The sequence below is a fragment of the Oncorhynchus tshawytscha genome, linkage group LG02 (genome assembly GCF_018296145.1).
Source record: "Oncorhynchus tshawytscha isolate Ot180627B linkage group LG02, Otsh_v2.0, whole genome shotgun sequence".
Lineage (NCBI taxonomy): Eukaryota > Metazoa > Chordata > Actinopteri > Salmoniformes > Salmonidae > Oncorhynchus > Oncorhynchus tshawytscha.
The window spans coordinates 56,903,775-56,923,781 of record NC_056430.1 but is presented as its reverse complement, the minus strand read 5'-3'; the positions used below and the strand labels follow the sequence as shown (position 1 = coordinate 56,923,781).

General features: G+C 42.0%; 1 protein-coding gene across 2 annotated transcripts in view; it reads right to left on the bottom strand.

Annotated features, from left to right (window-relative positions):
• angpt4 (angiopoietin 4) overlaps positions 1–19,351 on the bottom strand; it is a 42,408-nt gene extending 23,057 nt beyond the window's left edge. For both annotated transcript variants that reach the window (XM_024444396.2, XM_042301268.1), the window contains exon 1: positions 18,581–19,351. In XM_024444396.2, the coding sequence (XP_024300164.2) occupies positions 18,581–18,910 (330 nt within the window). In that variant the 5' untranslated portion in view covers positions 18,911–19,351. The remainder of the gene's footprint in view (positions 1–18,580) is intronic.
• Positions 19,352–20,007: the final 656 nt, after the last annotated feature.

Sequence of the window (20,007 nt, the reverse complement as noted above, 5' to 3'; positions counted from 1 at the left end):
TTTTAAACTGACTTGTTATAAGCATTTATATGAACCTGTACAATGTCTTATTATAGGCTTATCGGGTTAATAATATTTGAATAGACTGAAAATAGCTGTTATTTAGTCGGGACCATTATGAAATAGGAGTAAGACATTACAAGGGGTTTCTTACATGCTTATTGGAAGTTTTACATTTACTGTACCTGTCGGCTTTAAGGTAAAGTGTTACCAAAATATCGAATAAAAAAATATGTACGGATATAAAGGCATGACACATCCTCTTCTCCATTGTTTGTTTTTGTTTAGGCGCACCTCTTCATTACGAAGAGTGTCACTGTCACGATCGCCGTCTTCGTGGAAATGACCGGACCAAGGTGCAGCGTGGTGAGCGTACATTTTACTTTATTATAAATGTCGGCAACAAAACAAGAACCAACAAAAACAAACGTGACGCTTACTAAGGCTATACAGGCCACTAACAAAGACAAATACCCACAACTAAGGTGGAAAAACAGGCTGCCTAAGTATGATTCCCAATCAGAGACATCGATAGACAGCTGTCCCTGATTGAGAACCATACCCGGCCAAAACATAGAAACACAGAACATAGAGTTTCACACTCGAGTCACACCTTGACCAACCAAACATAGAGAATAAAAAGATCTCTACGGTCAGTGCGTGACAGTCACTAACAAATCAACAATCATAGGAAAAAGAGTATGTTCAAATGTTATGAGGAAACACACTGAAGACACCATCACTACAATCTCGGTTTGTTTAGAGGAGAAACTAAGAGCAAAGCAAACAGTACCCCAAAACGGTTTCATTTTTTCCCTTCACTTTGAATAACTTATAATGAGGTGGAGGGTTAAGACCATATTTGACTGAACCAGATTCCAGCCTTAATTATCATTATCAAAGTTACAAGTCAGCTGGAAGCAAACCATGTTTACTTAGCAATTGAAATCATGCTGTGACCAATCGCAAGGAGAGAGCTGACCCAGTGCAAAGGGAAAGTGCAGTGCTATAGTGCAAGTGCAAAGATTCCTCTCTCTAAGCTAACGCACAATGTTTAATAGACACTGCTAAGGCGAAGGCTAAGACTGAGTAAACTTCAATGGAAGAGAGTTTAGAGTTTATGAGAAACACCATCATCTTTGAAAAGAGTACAGATCCAGAAATGAACTACAACATAGTATTTGTGGTAAATAAATCAGAGGATACCATGCTCCTGGTAGCCTGGCAGAGTGAAAACTGTAAAGCCCGACGCTGGAGTAGAGATGCAGGTACGGGGAGTCAAACATTTAATCGGAACAGACATGAAACAACACAGGAACAGCGTCAGCACACGGGTATAATGGACAAATGACAATCAATGCTGAATCGGGGAACAGAGCGGGGGAACAGACAGATAAAGGGGAGGTAATGACAGAGGTGATTGAGTCCATGTGAGTCCAATAATTGCTGATGTGCGTGACAGGGAAGGCAGGTGTGCGTAATGATGGTGGCAAGAGTACGTAATGCTGCGCTCTCGAGCGCCAGGGGGAAGAGCGGGAGCAAGCGTAACAATTTTGAGTATGATTAAACTCATATTACTGTTACATAATGTCAGATACTTGTGAAGATGTCAAATTGCTCATATATTTCTTGAAATCATGATGGTAAAGACATCTTATAAGCAATACATGAAGTTTATTTCTAAAACGTTACATCCACACATTTTTTACATCTGTGTTTTTTAACGAGAAATGATTGCTTATGGGTACCTTCATGTGTGTGTAAAATATTACCATTCTCAAATGTTTATTCGTATATTTGAGGTGTGTATAATATACAGTACCAGTCAAAAGTTTGGACACGCCTACTCATTCAAGGCATTTTCTTTACTTTGACTATTTTCTACATTGTAGAATATTAGTAAAGACATCAACACTATGAAATAACACATATGGAATCATGTAGTAACCAAAAAAGTGTTAAACAAATCAAAATACATTTACAATTTGAGATTCTTCAAAGCAGCCACCCTTTGCCTTGACAGCTTTGAAGACTCTTGGCATTCTCTCAAACAGCTTCATGAGGTAGTCACCTGGAATGCATTTAATTTAATAGGTATGCCCTGTTGAAAGTTAATTTGGGGAAATTATTTCCATCTTAATGCGTTTGAGCCAATCAGTTGTGTTGTGACAAGGTAGGGTTAGTATACAGAAGATATATAGTAATTTAGTAACATACAAGTCCATATTATGTCAAGAAAATAAGCAAAGAGAAACGTCATTCAATCATTACTTAAAGACATTAAGGTCAGTCAATGTGGAAAATTTCCATAACTTTTAAAGTTTCTTCAAGTGCAGTCGCAAAAATCATCAAGTGCTATGATGAAACTGGCTCTCATGAGGACCACCACAGGAAAGGAAGACCCAGAGTTACCTCTGCTGTAGAGAATACATTCATTAGAGTTAACTGCACCTCAGATTGCAGCCCAAACAAATGCTTCAGAGTTCAAGTAACAGACACATCTCAACATCAACTGTTTAGAGGAGACTGCGTGAATCAGGCCTTCATGGTCGAATTGCTGCAAAGAAAGCACTACTAAAGGACACAAAGAATAAGAAGAGACTTGCTTGGGCCATGAAACACAAGCAATGGACATTAGAACGGTGGAAATCTGTCCTTTGGGCAAAATTTGCGATTTTTGGTTTCAACTGCCGTGTCTTTGTGAGACGCAGAGTAGGTGAATGGGTGATCTTCGCATGTGTGGTTCCCACCGTGATGCATTGAGGAGGAGGTGTGATGGTGTGGGGGTGCTTTGCTGGTGACACTGTCAATGATTTATTTAGAATTCAAGAAAGACTTGCATTCTGCAATGATACACCATCCCATCTGGTTTACCCATAGTGGAACTATCAGTTGTCTTTCAACAGGACAATGACCCAAAACACACCTCCAGGCTGTATAAGGGCTATTTGACCAAGAAGGAGAGTGATGGAGTGGTGCATCAGATGACCTGGCCTCCACAATCACCTGATCTCAACCCTCTGGAAGCCTGTATTTCAGACATAAGGGAGGGATGGTTGCAAATGTTTTACTTTTAAACTCAGAAAAAACAGAGATGCTAGTTCTGGGTCCCAATAAACAAAGAGAGCTGCTGTTGGATCTGACAATGAATCTTGATTGTTGTAGAGTCATCTCAAATAAAACTGTGAAGGACGTCGGCGTTACTCTGGACCCTGATCTCTCTTTTAATGAACATAGTGTGGCAGACCACGGGGTTGGTGTCAAAACGTTTACACAGATCAGACATGGACAGAGTAGGATGAGCTCAGTTTCAAAGGTGTTTATAAAAATAATAGTCCAAACGAAAAGAATAGGTCTCCCCCAAGAGACCCTCTCGGGGATACCGTTTTCTGGGCTCCGGGTCTTGCTGTATCCTGTGGGGATCAAAAACTGAACTCCCTCCTGTTACCTCTGGTACCGTCCCCAACTATACCGGAGTCCTTTCCTCCCCCTGTCTCTCCCCTGTGTGCTTCCCTTCTGGCAGCTTCATGGGAGTTGTACAGCTGGTGAGCAATCAGCCCTTGATTACTCACCAATCCCCAATCAGCCCCAACTAGAGCCTGTCGAGACCTGGCACGTCCTGAAGAAGGAGCCTTCGCCTCGTGATGTATACTCCGTCTGTCACCAGGCCTCGACGAGTCTCCCCCTGGTGGCTGACCTGCTGTACGCCACAATATCAAGAATATTTCAAGGACAGCTTTTTTCCATAATCTCCATAACATTGCGAAAATCAGAAACATTTTGTCCAAAAATTATGCAGAAAAACGAATCTACGCTTTTGTCATTTCTAGATTAGACTACTGCAATGCTCTACTCCCCGGCTACCCAGATAAAGCACTAAATAAACTTCAGTTAGTGCTAAACACGGCTACTAGATTCCTGACTAGAACCCCACAATATGATCACATTACTCCAGTGCTAGCCTCTCTACATTGGCTTCCTGTTAAGGTGAAGGCTGATTTCAATGTTTTACTGCTAACCTACAAAGCATTACATGGGATTTCTCCTACCTACCTCTCCGATTTGGTCCTGCCATACATACCTACAAGTACGCTACGGTCACAAGATGCAGGCCTCCTTATTGTCCCTAGAATTTCTAATCAAATAGCTGGAGGCAGGGCTTTCTCCTAATAGAGCTCAATTTTTATGGAATGGTCTGCCTATCCATGTGAGAGACGCAGACTCGGTCTCAACCTTTAAGTCTTTATTGAAGACCCATCTCTTCAGTAGGTCCTATGAGTGTAGTCTGGCCCAGGGGTGCGAAGGTGAATGGCAAGGCACTGGAGTGATGAACTGCCCTTGCTGTCTCTGCCTGGCCGGCTCCCCTCTCTCCACTGGGATTCTCTGCCTCTGACCATATTACTAGTGCTCTTCCATGACGTCTCTTGGAGGGGTGCGTCACTTGAGTGGGTTGAGTCACAGACGTGATCTTTCTGTCCGTTTTTTCACCCCCTCGGACTCGTGCGGTGGAGGAGATATTCGTGGGCTATACTCAGCCTTGTCTCAGGGTAGTAAGTTGGTGGTCTGTTGATATCGCTCTAGTGGTGTGGGGCCTGTGCTTTGGCAAAGTGAGTGGGGTTATATCCTGCCTGGTTGGCCCTGTCCGGGGTATCGTTGGACAGGGCCACAGTGTCCCCCGACCCAACCCCGGTCTCAATCTCCAGGCTCCAGTATCTATGCTGCAATAGTCTATGTGCCGGGGGGCTAGGTCTGTTATACTTGATATAAATTGATAGAACCTTGACCTGTTCACCATATGTGTTTCCTTGTCCCGAACCTGCTGTTTTTGACTCTCTCTCTCTCTACTGCACCTGCTGTCTCGGCCTTTGAATGCTCAGCTATGAAACGCCAACTGAAATTTACTTCTGAGGTACTGACCTGTTGCACCCTTTACAACCACTGTTTTTATTATTTGACCCTGGTGGTTATCTATGAACTTTTGAACATCTCAAAGAACAATCTGGCCTTAATGGCCATGTACTCTTATAATCTCCACCCAGCGCAGCCAGAAGAAAACTGGCCATCCCTCAGAGCCTGGTTCCTCTCTAGGTTTCTTCCTGCCTTTCTAGGCAGTTTTTCCTAGCCACCATGCTTCTACATCTGCATTGTTTGCTGTTTGGGGTTTTAGGCTGGGTTTCTGTACAGCACTTTGACATCTGCTGATGTAAGAAGGACTTTATGAATACATTTGATTGATTGATTGATTGATTGATTGGTCAGATGATCTGGCCTCTACAATCACCACAATCAATGGTTTGGGATGAGTTGGACCAGAGAGTGAAGGAAAAGCAGCCAAAAAGTGCTCAGCATATGTGGGAACTCCTTCAGGAAGGTTGGAAAAGCATTCCAGGTGAAGCTGGTTGAGAGAATGCCAAGAGTGTTACAAAGCTGTCATCACGGCAAAGGGTGGCTACTTTGAACAATATAAAATCTAAAATATATTTTGATTTATTTAACAGTTTTTTGGTTACAACATGATTCCATGTGTTTTTTCATAGTTTTGATGTCTTCACTATTTTTCTACAATGTAGAAGCCCTTTAATGAGTAGGTGTGTCCAAACTTTTGACTGGTACTGTATATATATATTATTTTGCCAAATACTATACAAAACATTAAGAACACCTGCATTTTCCATGACATAGACTGACCAGGTGAATCCAGGTGAAAGCTATGATCCTTATTTATGTAACTTGTTTATTTGACTCTGTGGTAGTCTCATCTAGCTATCTTAAGATAAATGCACTGTAACTGTAAGTCGCCCTTGATAAGAGCGTCTGCTAAATTACTAAAATGGCAAATGTAAATGTTTTATGTACAAATCTCATATTACTGTTTTGACAATTTTTTTATATTGATGTCACAAATATATAGTTTTTATTTTTTTTATTTTTTACATTTGACTGTGTAAAACCTAGTAGTACTACTTATTTCTCTGAGAGTGAGGCAGATATATAGGGTTTTGCCAAATAATCATCATTAGTCTCTCTAAAATAAAACCACCAAGTGATAGATTCAAACAAATACATGTCTGTCATTGAACAAGCCCATGCCATAGTTAGATGGTGAAAAAACAAACAAACCTTTTTCATGAGTTCTTTTAACAACAAAAGCTAATTTACCAACATTTCTGAAAATGGATATACACTCCGTGTACAGTTTATTAGGAACTCTCATCTAGTACCATGTCGGACACCCCTTTGCCTCCAGAACAACCTGAATTCTCCTGGGAATGGAACTGTTGCTCAATTGGTATCAAGGGACCTAACGTGTGCCAGGAAAACATTCCCCACACCCTTACACCACTGCCACCAGCCTGTACCGTTGACACCAGACATCATGGGGTGGCAAATCCTGACTCTGCCATCAGCATGACACATACGGAAACAGGATTCGTCGGACCGGGCTATTTTTTTCCACTCAATTGTCCAGTGTTGGTGATCGCGTGCCCACTGGAGCCGCTTCTTCTTGTTTTTAGCTGATAGAAGTGGGACGTCTGCTGCAATAGCCCATACGTGACACGGACCGGGGAGTTGTGTGTTCCGACATGCTGTTCTGCACTCCACTGTTTTGAGCCGCCTGTTAGCTTGCACAATTCTTGCCATTCTCCTTCGACCGCTCATCACACGCTGTTTTTGTCCACAGGACTGCCGCTGACTGGAAGTTTTTTTGTTTGTCGCACCATTCTCTGTAAACCCCAGACACTATTGTGTGTGAAAAGCCCAGGAGGCCAACCATTTCAGAGATACTGGAACCGGTGCGCCTGGCACTGATGATCAAAGTCGATTAGGTCACTCGTTTTTGTCCATTCTAACGTTCAATCGAACAGTAACTGAATGCCTCGATGCCTCACGTGGCCACATGACTCAATGTCTGTAGGAGCTAACAATTTTTTTTGATTGGGGTGGTGTACCTAATTAACTGGCCACTTAGTTTATAGCATTTTGGAAAGAAACTCTGCACATATTTGTTATTAAAAGCCCTGGAAGAATGTTTTGCTACAGTAATGGCCAAATGATGGTGTTCAGTTCATGTGTTCTTTACTTTTCTTCAACCACAGTTTCATGTCTTGTAAAAACAGCTATTTGAATCCATCTAATGCTTCACAATATCACAGTAATGTGCAGTTTGAACTCTCAACAGAGTCATTTGGAATTCAGAAATTTCTCCTACAACGCATTCTCAAAATCAAAATTGCCCTGGACTTTGTAGAGAACAAACAGTACTGCAGTACACCATCCATAAATATCACATGCAGGGACACACTGGAGAAATACATTAACAGAAAACAACTAGAGTTGTTCCCTTTGGCCAGAGCCTCCTAGTATAGGAGTTTCCAGTAGGAAATAGGCTTGCTGATGGTCTTTCACCAACAATGGATCATACTGTAACATTTAAAAAAATGACACTAACATAATAACATTTGTATTTATTGTACCTGGCAAAGCAGTGGTTGATAGATTGTCTTCATGAAACGAAACGAGAATCTATCCAAGAGCAAGTGCGTTTGCATTACTCTGATGAATGATTAAATATTAGTATCGTTGTCTAAGTCTGATTGGATGCCAGACCCTCACTGTTTGGCAGACGCACCGTTTTACTGGTAGTTGAATCCTCACAAATGTTATTCTGAGCCACGGGATGCGTCCCAAATGGCACCCTATTCCCTGCATAGTGCACTTAGATGGGCTCTGATCAAAAGTAGTGCACTATTAAAGAACAGCGTTCCATTTGGGATGCAACCATGGTGTCAGAGCCATTAGCATGGCACCTATTAACATGACACAGGTATATTTACAGCCAACACTGTCTGCCGTTGGGCTATCAACCCCCACATGTACGTCACACATCCTTGGAAGTCGTGTCAGAGTCACTTGGAGTGGGTGTCACTTGGCACCCTCAAACAGGCAATAAGGAATACCAGTTAAAACTATACTCTGAGCAGCGTCTAACTTTTAAATCCAAGCAGCAAACACAGTTTGTGTCTACCAACCTCAGCCCCTCTAAAAGGGAATAAGTAATAGCAGGTAAACTACACACTGACCAAAGTCTAACATATAAATCTGAGCAACAAACCAAGTTTGTGTCTGTGTAGGGAGCTGGCATCAAACATACTGACAGGTTTACCTTGAGCTCTGTTCCAAGCCGACCTTGTGGTACCCAGCCTGCTACTGTGCCTCTTGCCTTACATCATTTACATGTGATCTCCAGGCAATATAGGCATAGACTCCAGATTACGTGCTTGATTAAGAGCTAATATATCTGATTTCGGATCAGATTCTGGTAGAGCAATTTCAGGCCCTGTCTGCTTCCAAGTCCTCGACGTTGCTGTCAAGGAAATAATGGGAAAGTGATGTTTTTTTTGTCCTGAGTATGTTTTTGTTTCTGCCAACTGCTTCCTTCAATAACCTTTCTTATAGGAAAGGCCAACTGACAAATTCATCTTGTAAGTATTTTCGTACAATGGGAAATCTGTTGGTTGATTAGTGAACCAGTGGACACAGGGTTTGCTAATGTATTTGGCTTTTTTTTTAGCATTGTTTAGAAGCTAAAGGACTTTACAAAGCAGAAAGACATAAGGCAAGGCCAGGCAGCATGGATAAACCCTCATTCTTGTCAGCGTACACGAGAAACAGAAGATACAGCTTAGTTTTGAGCAATGACCATCAGATGTTACAGACAGTATCGTATCGCCATTTGACAGTACTTTCATTGATACAGTCACATATGCATTAACATCTATCTGACTTTAGAGGCGTAGAAGCTCCAGCCTGGCTCTGTCGGTCATAGTTCCAACATAAACCAGTTGGAACGGAGACAGAAGCAACACACAAGCCAACGATTTACGAGGGAGTTAAGAGACGTCCTTATCACTGTCTGGGAGACCGATAAGTGGGGATGGTTCCTTCCACTCCAATGTTGACTGATGTCGTTGCAGGCGACAACTCTGGGAGTGCAGCCCCACTCGACCATCGCGGTCTTGGAGATTTCTGAGACACTTCCTCAGGAATGATAATCATGGGAGAAAATGTTTATTTAGCACATGGAGGCCTCCTCCACTGATCTGAGCCAACCCAATGTACACAAACAGGCTGCAACAGGCAGCCCAATTCTGATGTTTTTTACACTAATTGGTCTTTTGACCAATCACATTGATCTTTCCACATCAGATCTTTCTCAGAGCTGATCTGATTGGCCAAAATACCAATTAGTGGAAAAAAGTATCAGAATTGGGCTGCCTGTCGAAATTCAGCCAACGTCTGGTTATGACTGTGACGTTGGCACACACTGGGTTAAGGCTAGGATTCAAACAAACCGCAAGGGCAGACTTTTAAAGTCAAATGCTGTACAATGTTTATCGTACTGTTACATATCATATGTATTTCACCATCTGCGCACTCTTTCTTTAATGTTGTCTGACAATGCCACATGGGAAGCAAGCTTCTTAACTTTTACTCCGGGATTGAATTTCCATTATGGAGACGTTACTGTAGGATCTTTCAGCCTCTCAAACTGTTCAAATGACACAAACTACAGCAGAATCCCTCTAGGACTTCATTCTTTTCCCAGAATGAACTCCACATATTGGCATTTCGTATGGGGCTTTGAACAAGGGGTTCTCGTCATCAAACATGTGGCAAATTAAAGCTGTAAGAGCTTTTGATGTGTTTCTGCAGAAGTCAGATTCTTCCGATTGATAAGCTGGTAATCAGCAGAGGCTGATCTGAGATCTGGCGTTAGAGGGGAGTCCCGTGACAAAGGCCTTTACGAGGTCGTTAAAGACACTGCAAAACGCACTCCCCTCTCCATGCCCTTCACAGCCTGCAGTGAAAACATTCTCAAACTATTCCCAACATTTCCTCCCATTTTTAATAATCACTCCAATTCACTCCCTGCAGGGAAATGAAACCAGTGAGAACCGAGAGACAAAAATCTATTAACTAAGGCTTCAGGGACTAGTTAATGCAGTATTATAGGAGGAGAAACTCTGCGTATTCAAAGAATCATTGCTATTAAGTATTATTAGAGCTGTCAGATAGAGATTGGTAGAATCTGTTTGAAATACACTATAAAGAATGATGGCGCTGGGATGTTGGCAAGGTATCCTCAAACAGATAATGTGTGAAGGAAGAATACTGCAAGGATTCAGCGATATACGTTTGAAGTTGAAGTTGATCTATTATTGAAATAGTTTGTATTTGCTCTTTTCTTATGTTCAAAGGTCAATGCACAACAAAGTATCACAGCCCGCAACGACCATTCATTCACAACAATTACAGTTTTGTCTAAAACGATCGTACAAAATAATAAACTGGGTACCCAATAAAAATGAAATGTGAGTGCACTCAATTTTCTCAGTTCAGTTCCTACCACGATGTACCAGTCAAATGTCCCTCTAGAGATAAGGTGATGATGAGGATTGTAGAAGCTGCAGATGACGAGCCTCTGTAAAATGCGAAATGATCATCAATATCAAAAGCATTCATGCTTATGTAAATATTCTTACTGGTTTTAGATCCTAAATATTATGTACACCTTAGTTATTCATCAAGACAGGCATAGAACTCAGCTAGCTAACTCACCATGATTCTTTGTTCACAACATCAAGGGAAAAGACTCCCAATTATCTTCTGGTTCAGAACACTGATTATCTAAGCACTTGATTCTTCTGTAGTAGTAATTATATACTTTACAAATTTGGTTTCTAGTTGGTTTCTAGATTTCTTCTGCTTCAAAGTTCGTGGGTGCTCTTCTCCAAAGGCCAGATGGAAAGAGAGCGAGATCGTTCAGACTCTAGGGTTTGCCAACAAACTCCAAACCCATAAGATTTGTGAAAAGAAAGGAACTTTAAGCTGTCAGTACCTGCAATTGGGCACTATATTTACTTTTAAAAATACGTACAGTACCAGTCAAAAGTTTGGACACACCTCCTCAGTTTTTCTTTATTTGTACTATTTTCTAAATTGTAGAATAATAGTGAATATTAAATATTAAAACTATGAAATAACACACATGGAATCATGTAGTAACCAAAAAAGCTTTAAGCAAATGAAAATAGATTTTAGATTCTTCAAAGTAGCCACCCTTTGCCTTGATGACAGCTTTGCACACTCTTGGCATTCTCTCAACCAGCTTCATGAGGTAGTCACCTGGAATGCATTTAAGTTAATTTGTGGAATTTCCTTCCTTCTTAATATGTTTGAGCCAATTATAAGTATTGTGACAAGGTAGGGGTGGTATACAGAAGATAGCCCTATTTGGTAAAAGACCAAGTCCATATTATGGCAAGAACAGCTCAAATAGGCAAAGAGAATCGACAGTCCATCATTATTTTAAGACATGTAGGTCAGTCAATGTGGAAAATTTGTGCAGTCGCAAAAACCATCAAGCGCTATGATGAAACTGGCTCTCATGAGGACCGCCACAGGAAAGGAAGACCCAGATTTACCTCTACTGCAGAGGATAAGTTCATTAGAGTTTACTGCAGATTGCAGCCCAAATAAATGCTTCACAGAGTATAAGTAGCAGACACATCTCAACATCAACTGTTTAGAGGAGACTGTATGAATCAGGCCTTCATGGTCGAATTGCTGCAAAGAAAGCACTACTAAAGGACACCAATAAGAGGAAGAGACTTGCTTGGGCCAAGAAACACGAGCAATGGACATTAGACCGGTGGAAATCTGTTCTTTGGTCTGATGAATCCAAATATGCGATGTGTCTTTGTGAGACATAGAGCAGGTGCACGGATAATCTCGAATGTGTGGTTCCCACCATGAAGCATGGAGGAGGAGATATGATGGTGTGGGGGCGTCTTTGCTGGTGACACTGTCTGTGATTTATTTAGATTTCAAGGCACACTTAACCAGCATGGCTACCACAGTATTCTGCAGCGATACGCCATCCCATCTGGTTTGCGCTTAGTGAGAATATAATTTGTTTTTCAACAAGGATGACCCAACACACATCCAGGCTGTATAAGGGCTATTTGACCAAGATGGAGAGTGATGGAGTGGTGCATCAGATGACCTGGCCTCCACAAGCACCCAACCTCAACACATTTGAGATGGTTTGGGAAGAATTGGACCGCAGAGTCAAGAAAAAGCAGCCAACAAGTGCTCAGCATATGTGGGAACTCCTTCAAGACCTTTGGAAAAGTGTAATCAAGGCAAAGGGTGGCTACTTTGAAGAGTCTCAAATATAACATATATTTAGATTTGTTTAACAAACGTGTCCATATGTGTTATTTCATCATTTGGATGTCTTCACTATTATTCTACAATGTAGAAAATAGTACAAATAAAGAAAAACCCTTCAGGAGTAGGTGTGTCCAAACTTTTAACTGGTAGTGTATATGTTTACATTACTTTTTTGATTGATTTCCCACAATGTTATAAGTCAGAAGACAGCAATCCATACCTTCCTAGGACCATGTAAATGTCCTATGTCGAATTAACGTGTTTTTGCCTCCCTCTGAAGGTTGGCTGCATCACTCCATCCGTTTCTATCACTTCACTGCAACTTTACGTCAAAGGGGCGGTCCTTAGAACATTTTTTTTTATCCAGCTCGACTGCTTCGTGGCACAGACATGGCAAAGCAATTGCTGAATTTGTCTCGAGCAGTCGGATCTCAATACATAACGTTCAGAGCTCTAAGATAAAGAATGCAACTACACACTTCCTTAAACCTAAAATAAATAAAGAAGAAATTTTGTGTGGAAGTCAAACATTTGTATTATGTTGGAGGTAAGACACATCGAACATGCTCAGAACAACTAAATCTAGACCTTTACATATCCCTTCTACCATTGTCTGTAGGAGGGATGCACACTATTTAAATGGCCCAAATGTTGATTTAGACAGTCATTAACTGAACAAATTTAGACTTTCACTAATGTCATGATATGTTTGGTAAATAGTAAAGGTGTAATATTTTGAGTGGATGTTCCTAAACCAGATAACTATACAGTGCATTCAGAAAGTATTCAGACCCCTTCACCTTTTCCACATTTTGTTACATTACAGCGTTACTCTAAAATGGATTAAATCCAATTTTTCCCCTCATCAATTTACACACAATACCCCATAATAACGAAGTGAAAACAGGGTTTTAGCCATTTTTGCAAATGTATAAAAGTTTAAATACAGAAATAGCTTATTTACATAAGTATTCAGACCCTTTGCTATGAGACTCAAATTTGAGCTCAGGTGCATCCTGTTTCAATTGATCATCCTTGAGATGTTTCTACAACTTGATTGGGTCAACCTGTGTTAAATTCAATTGTTGGACATGATTTGGAAAGGCACACACCTGTCTATAAAAGATCCCACAGTTGACAGTGCATGTCAGAGCAAAAAGCAAGCCATGGGGTCGAAGGTATTGTCCGTAGAGCTCCGAGACAGGATTGTGTCGATGCACAGATCTGCGGAAGGGTACAAAGGTCCCCAAAAACACAGTGGCCTCCAGCTTTCTTACAAGTTTGGAACCACCAAGACTCTTCCTAGAGCTGTCCACCCGGCCAAACTGAAGGAGGTGACCAAGAGACTTTCCAGAAGGACAACCATCTCTACAGGACTCCACCAATCAGGCCTTTATGGTCGTGTGGCCAGGCAGAAGCCACTCCTCAGTAAAAGGCACATGACAGCCCGCTGAGACGTTGCCAAAAGGACTCAGGTCATGAGAAACAAGATTCTGTCATTTGATGAAACCAAGATTGAACTCTTTGGCCTGAATGCCAAGATTCACAACTGGAGGAAAACAGGCACCATCCCTACGGAGAAGCATGGTGGTGGCAGCATCATGCTGCGTGGTTGTTTTTCAGCGGCAGGGACTGGGAGACTAGTCAGGATCGAGGGAAAGATGAACGGAGAAAAGTAGAGAGATCTTTGATGAAAGCCTGCTCCAGAGCGCTCAGTACCTCAGACAGGACAACGACACTAAGCAGACAGCCAAGACAGCGCAGGAGTGGCTTCGGGCCACTCAAGGGCAAGTCTCTGAATATCCTTGAGTGGCCCAGCCAGAGCCCAAACTTGAACCCGATCTAAAATCTCTGGAGAGACCTGAAAATAGCTGTGCAGCGACACTCCCCATCTACAGAGAAGGATGGGAGTAACTCTTCAAATACAGGTGTGCCAAGCTTGACATTTCAGGTTTGTATTTTTAATAAATTTGCTAACAAATACTAAAATCTGTTTTATGGGGTATTGTGTGTAGATTGATGAGGAAAAAAAAGATTTCAATACATTTTAGAACAAGGCTGCAACGTAACAAAATGTTGAAAAAGTCGAGGGGTCTGAATACTTTCCGAATGCACTGTAAATAAACAATTCCATTGTCTGTAGGAGGGATGCACACTATTTAAATGGCCCAAATGTTGATTTAGACAGTCATTAACTGAACAAATTTAGACTTTCACTAATGTCATGATATGTTTGGTAAATAGTAAAGGTGTAATATTTTGAGTGGATGTTCCTAAACCAGATAACTATACAGTGCATTCAGAAAGTATTCAGACCCCTTCACCTTTTCCACATTTTGTTACATTACAGCGTTACTCTAAAATGGATTAAATCCAATTTTTCCCCTCATCAATTTACACACAATACCCCATAATAACGAAGTGAAAACAGGGTTTTAGCCATTTTTGCAAATGTATAAAAGTTTAAATACAGAAATAGCTTATTTACATAAGTATTCAGACCCTTTGCTATGAGACTCAAATTTGAGCTCAGGTGCATCCTGTTTCAATTGATCATCCTTGAGATGTTTCTACAACTTGATTGGGTCAACCTGTGTTAAATTCAATTGATTGGACATGATTTGGAAAGGCACACACCTGTCTATAAAAGATCCCACAGTTGACAGTGCATGTCAGAGCAAAAAGCAAGCCATGGGGTCGAAGGTATTGTCCGTAGAGCTCCGAGACAGGATTGTGTCGATGCACAGATCTGCGGAAGGGTACAAAGGTCCCCAAAAACACAGTGGCCTCCAGCTTTCTTACAAGTTTGGAACCACCAAGACTCTTCCTAGAGCTGTCCACCCGGCCAAACTGAAGGAGGTGACCAAGAGACTTTCCAGAAGGACAACCATCTCTACAGGACTCCACCAATCAGGCCTTTATGGTCGTGTGGCCAGGCAGAAGCCACTCCTCAGTAAAAGGCACATGACAGCCCGCTGAGACGTTGCCAAAAGGACTCAGGTCATGAGAAACAAGATTCTGTCATTTGATGAAACCAAGATTGAACTCTTTGGCCTGAATGCCAAGATTCACAACTGGAGGAAAACAGGCACCATCCCTACGGAGAAGCATGGTGGTGGCAGCATCATGCTGCGTGGTTGTTTTTCAGCGGCAGGGACTGGGAGACTAGTCAGGATCGAGGGAAAGATGAACGGAGAAAAGTAGAGAGATCTTTGATGAAAGCCTGCTCCAGAGCACTCAGTACCTCAGACAGGACAACGACACTAAGCAGACAGCCAAGACAGCGCAGGAGTGGCTTCGGGCCACTCAAGGGCAAGTCTCTGAATATCCTTGAGTGGCCCAGCCAGAGCCCAAACTTGAACCCGATCTAAAATCTCTGGAGAGACCTGAAAATAGCTGTGCAGCGACACTCCCCATCTACAGAGAAGGATGGGAGTAACTCTTCAAATACAGGTGTGCCAAGCTTGACATTTCAGGTTTGTATTTTTAATAAATTTGCTAACAAATACTAAAATCTGTTTTATGGGGTATTGTGTGTAGATTGATGAGGAAAAAAAAGATTTCAATACATTTTAGAACAAGGCTGCAACGTAACAAAATGTTGAAAAAGTCGAGGGGTCTGAATACTTTCCGAATGCACTGTAAATAAACAATTCCAGGTGAAAGCCAAAGGTCATATTTTTCTAGTGGGGGGCACTACTACATTAATGAAATATTGCCCTCTTGCTAGATTGATGACTAAAGCCATTGCGAAACAGGGCTGTCAGCTCAACTGGTTAATTAAGGACTGTCTTGTTTTGTGAAAACATTAGGGAATGTCTAAAATAGCATGGTGTGTGGTCCCATTTAAAAAAATGTAACCTTTATTTAACTAGGCAAGTCAGTTAAGAATAAATTCTTATTTACAATGACGGCCTAGGAACAGTGGGTTAACTGCCTTGTTCAGGGGCAGAACAACAGATTTGTACATTTTCAGCTCGGGGATTCGATCTAGCAACCTTTCGGTTACTGGCCCAACACTCTAAAGAGCATTGTAATTTATAATGAAGCACAGGGAAATCAGCAGGTGCAAAGTAGCAAGCATATCCATGTTCATATTGAAAGTTTATGGTTCCACTACAGTATGTCACTAGAAAGCCCTAATCATATGAAGTGGTGGGCATCCCGAGTGTCGCAACGGCACTGCATCTCAGTGCTAGATGGTTCGAACCCAGGCTGTATCACAACCGTCTGTAGGGAATGAGTTCTTAACTGACTTGCCTAGTTAAATATTTGTATTTATTGTCTAACTGTGAGGCCTGCGCATCCCAAATGTGATCCCCCCCCCTTGGCAAGTGGCAGAATTTTCACTCAGTACAACCTGGGGCCCGACCATATCTCAAGCTCTTTCAAATAGGACATATAATCACTGATCCCTGTGTCTTTGATGGTGGCAGAGCTCTTTTCCAGAGAAGCCTTTGGACCACAGCCGTAAAAAAAAAAAAAAGCTGAAACTTCAAATGGCTTCTGCCTTCTCCATTCTCTCTCTCCCCATTCTTTGGAGCCGATCTACACTTTCTGTAGCCAGTGATCGGTGCTGGCTATCAGGGAAAGAGCACTCTGCCACATCAAAGGGTGACTCCACTCTGTACGTACCAGGCTGAATGAGAGCCTCATTTGATGTCAGTCATTTGGCAGCAGGCTAAACAACCTGCTGTTAACTGCCTCACTTACTGGTGTTTACAAGGAAACATGTCAATTGAATATTATTCTCCACAAACACTGATGCATTTAGAAAGTTAGAATATTCCGTAGGAAAAAGTCAAATGCAACTGTACATTTTTTTTAAAGGTTGGGTAAAATACCTACATTTTCTGCAGTGATTTGATATGGTAAACTGAAGGTCAAGGGTCATCCTCCTCTCTCCTGTTGAGGTGAGGCAGTCTTGAGCTCTTTTTACTTGGCCCTTTGCATGTTTTTATCGAAGTGGGAGGTACAACGCACACAGTCGATTTGCACACACACACACACACACACACACACACACACACACACACACACACACACACACACACACACACGCACACACGCACACGCACACGCACACGCACACATTATTCTTCTTTTCATCATTTGTTCGATGAATCCCCATAAGCATAATCCCAATAAATCAAATTGAACTGGTGTTCACACTCCAGAATATAGATTAGAACTGAGGTATTTCAAAGCAATTAATTTCCATTTCTTCTTCTGGGTCGGTTTCCTATTGGTTGATCACAGTTAGAATTTATAGGGCCAATTATAGTGTAAATAATGAAACGTTCATTTGGTTCATTAAAGTAATTCTCCTGAGATTTAAAAGCAGCACCGTAACAAAAAATGTGCACATTGTTCAGGCTTAATTACCGCTGTTACTCTTGTGCAGCATTGTAATGATGATGAATGTAGACCGTAGGGGAGAGTGGGGTAAGTTGAGCCACTTTTACGTTAAGCATCACTCCGTCAAGGGACATATAATAAGTATTCAGACCCCCTGACTTTTTTCACATTTTGTTACGGTACAGCCCTATTCTAAAATGGAGTATGGCCTGAACGCCATCCTTTAGAATGCACTATATATTTCATGATGTTGTGTATACCTGGAAATAATCAGAATTCATGTAAACGTTACAGTTTTGAAAACATAGCTTGTACAACAAAGTGGTCTCGTGGCACAACTTACCCCAGGCATGGGTTAAGTTGAGCCAAGGGACAGGTTAAGTTAAGCTGCCTACACATGTCTGTATTAAGTGAAATATTACCACTACCGTTGTAAAAACCATGTGTATATTTATTTCCCAAACACAATTCAACACAATCACAATCACTTGTTTGTCTTTTAATAACTTTAAACATATTTTAACACAGGCTTAACATACACTTCATGTTTTTTTTAACCCTTTTTACATAGGCTAAGCCCTGTTGTTACTTCATATCCCAGCGATAATGTCTTGCATTACGCCTGGGAAGAAAATACTTCGATTTGCTCAATTTGCCATTGGTTCCACCACCAGTTAGAAGCTAATGTTTTATGCAATCAGTTAAGTAAAAACTAAACAAGGGAAACTTGCGTGTGGTCTACATTCACCATAGCTCACTGAGGACCACTGCTCTTTGCTTTGCTCTTGGTCCTCTTTCTAAACCCACAATATCAGAACCATATATTTGGCTCCCGATTGGCGCAGCGGTCTAAGGCACTGCATCTCAGTGCCCAATTGGCCCAGTGTTGGCTGGGGTAGGCCGTCATTGTAAATAAGAATTTGTTCTTAACGGACTTGCCTAGTTAAATAAAGGAAAAATAAAAAGTACAGGTATCAGCTCTTACCTTCTGCAGCCACTGCGTGTTGTTCTCCATGGCCGTCTCCAGGTGCTGCAATTTCTGTGCAGACCAGTCACTCTCTGCAGGGGGTGGTTTGTCCCTTTGAACCATGTTGGTGCTGCCGTATTGGACCGGGCTGGCCTGACAGCGCTCCATCTCTGGTAGGATGAAGGTGTAGCTGCAGTGGCCGTGCTGGACACGATGGAGCCCTCTGCGCTTTTCTCCTCTGCGCCTCTGCCCTCTACCACCTCCTCCTCCTCCACTAGCACCCACTACGCTAGCCCCCATTACCCCAGCCGTCAGCATCAGCCCCCAACCCAACAGGATTTTCCTCATGGTGCTCCCCACACCTTAATGCCCAGGTAGTAGCACCTGTGCCGAGGTGTTGTGATATAAGTGCCCCCTCCCCCCCACTTCACTCACTCACTTGAGGTATGGATGCACATGGTTCCAAGCAGAAAAAGGAGAGGAAGCCCTTGTGTTCTCTTCTTCTTAATTTAGATGTATTTTGTCTGTGCTTTGGTTCTTATTATTCTTGATAAAGTCCTGATTTTCTCCCCGCAGGTCCCTGTTTCCTCTAAACTTTCCCTGGCCCCAGTGCTACGTAAGTGAACAGACACAAACATTGACCCCTAAATAGCCACAGAGAAAGAGAGAGGGAGGGGGAGAGAGACAGAGAGAGAACAAAAAGTGAGGGAGCAGCTCCAAATGAGTCTCAATCTTCAATGTCCAAAAAAAGAGAGAAATGCTTTCCTCCCATCCCACTCCAGTGGGTCGAGTTTCAGAAATGGCCAAAGTGAAATAGTTCTGCCCCCTCTTATCTGAGAGTTGGGGGTGGGGGGGGAGCTGAGGGAGGTCTATTAGAACACCCCGTCTCTCCGCTCCAATAATCTGCTCTGTCCACGCTGGGGATAAAGATGCCATGTATGGTCTCTCCCCGTTTCAGCCCAGGTTAGGAAACATACATAAGTAAATGCACATGAATCAGGGCTTGTTGCTTTTTACATTTTCTTTCTCTAAGGCACTTTTGGTCACTTTTCACTGTTTTTCGAAGTGTCGATTCATTCACATGCGTCTAAACTTTTGAAAGCAAGCCAAATTAGCATATGCTTATCAGTCAACTAAATGTAAAATGTGTCATTTTTCACATTTTCTGAATAGAACGTTTAACTTGTCGAAGCTTGAACGTACACAACGTCATCCAGTTCTACTGTAGTCAGCAAATATACCATAGCATGCAGCTCATTGGTGAAACCATTTTTCGTCTACTGCACCTCGTTGCCCTTTATTTATTTTCTACACAATCCTTATTTTTGGCATAGTTTGTCTTGTATCTTATGTTGCGGCTGTTGCAATCCTTAGGGAGAGAGGTCACAGGGAGTGACTTTTTGCCCTGCCTAAAATTATTCTCATGAGAACTGGGAGAGAAGCCT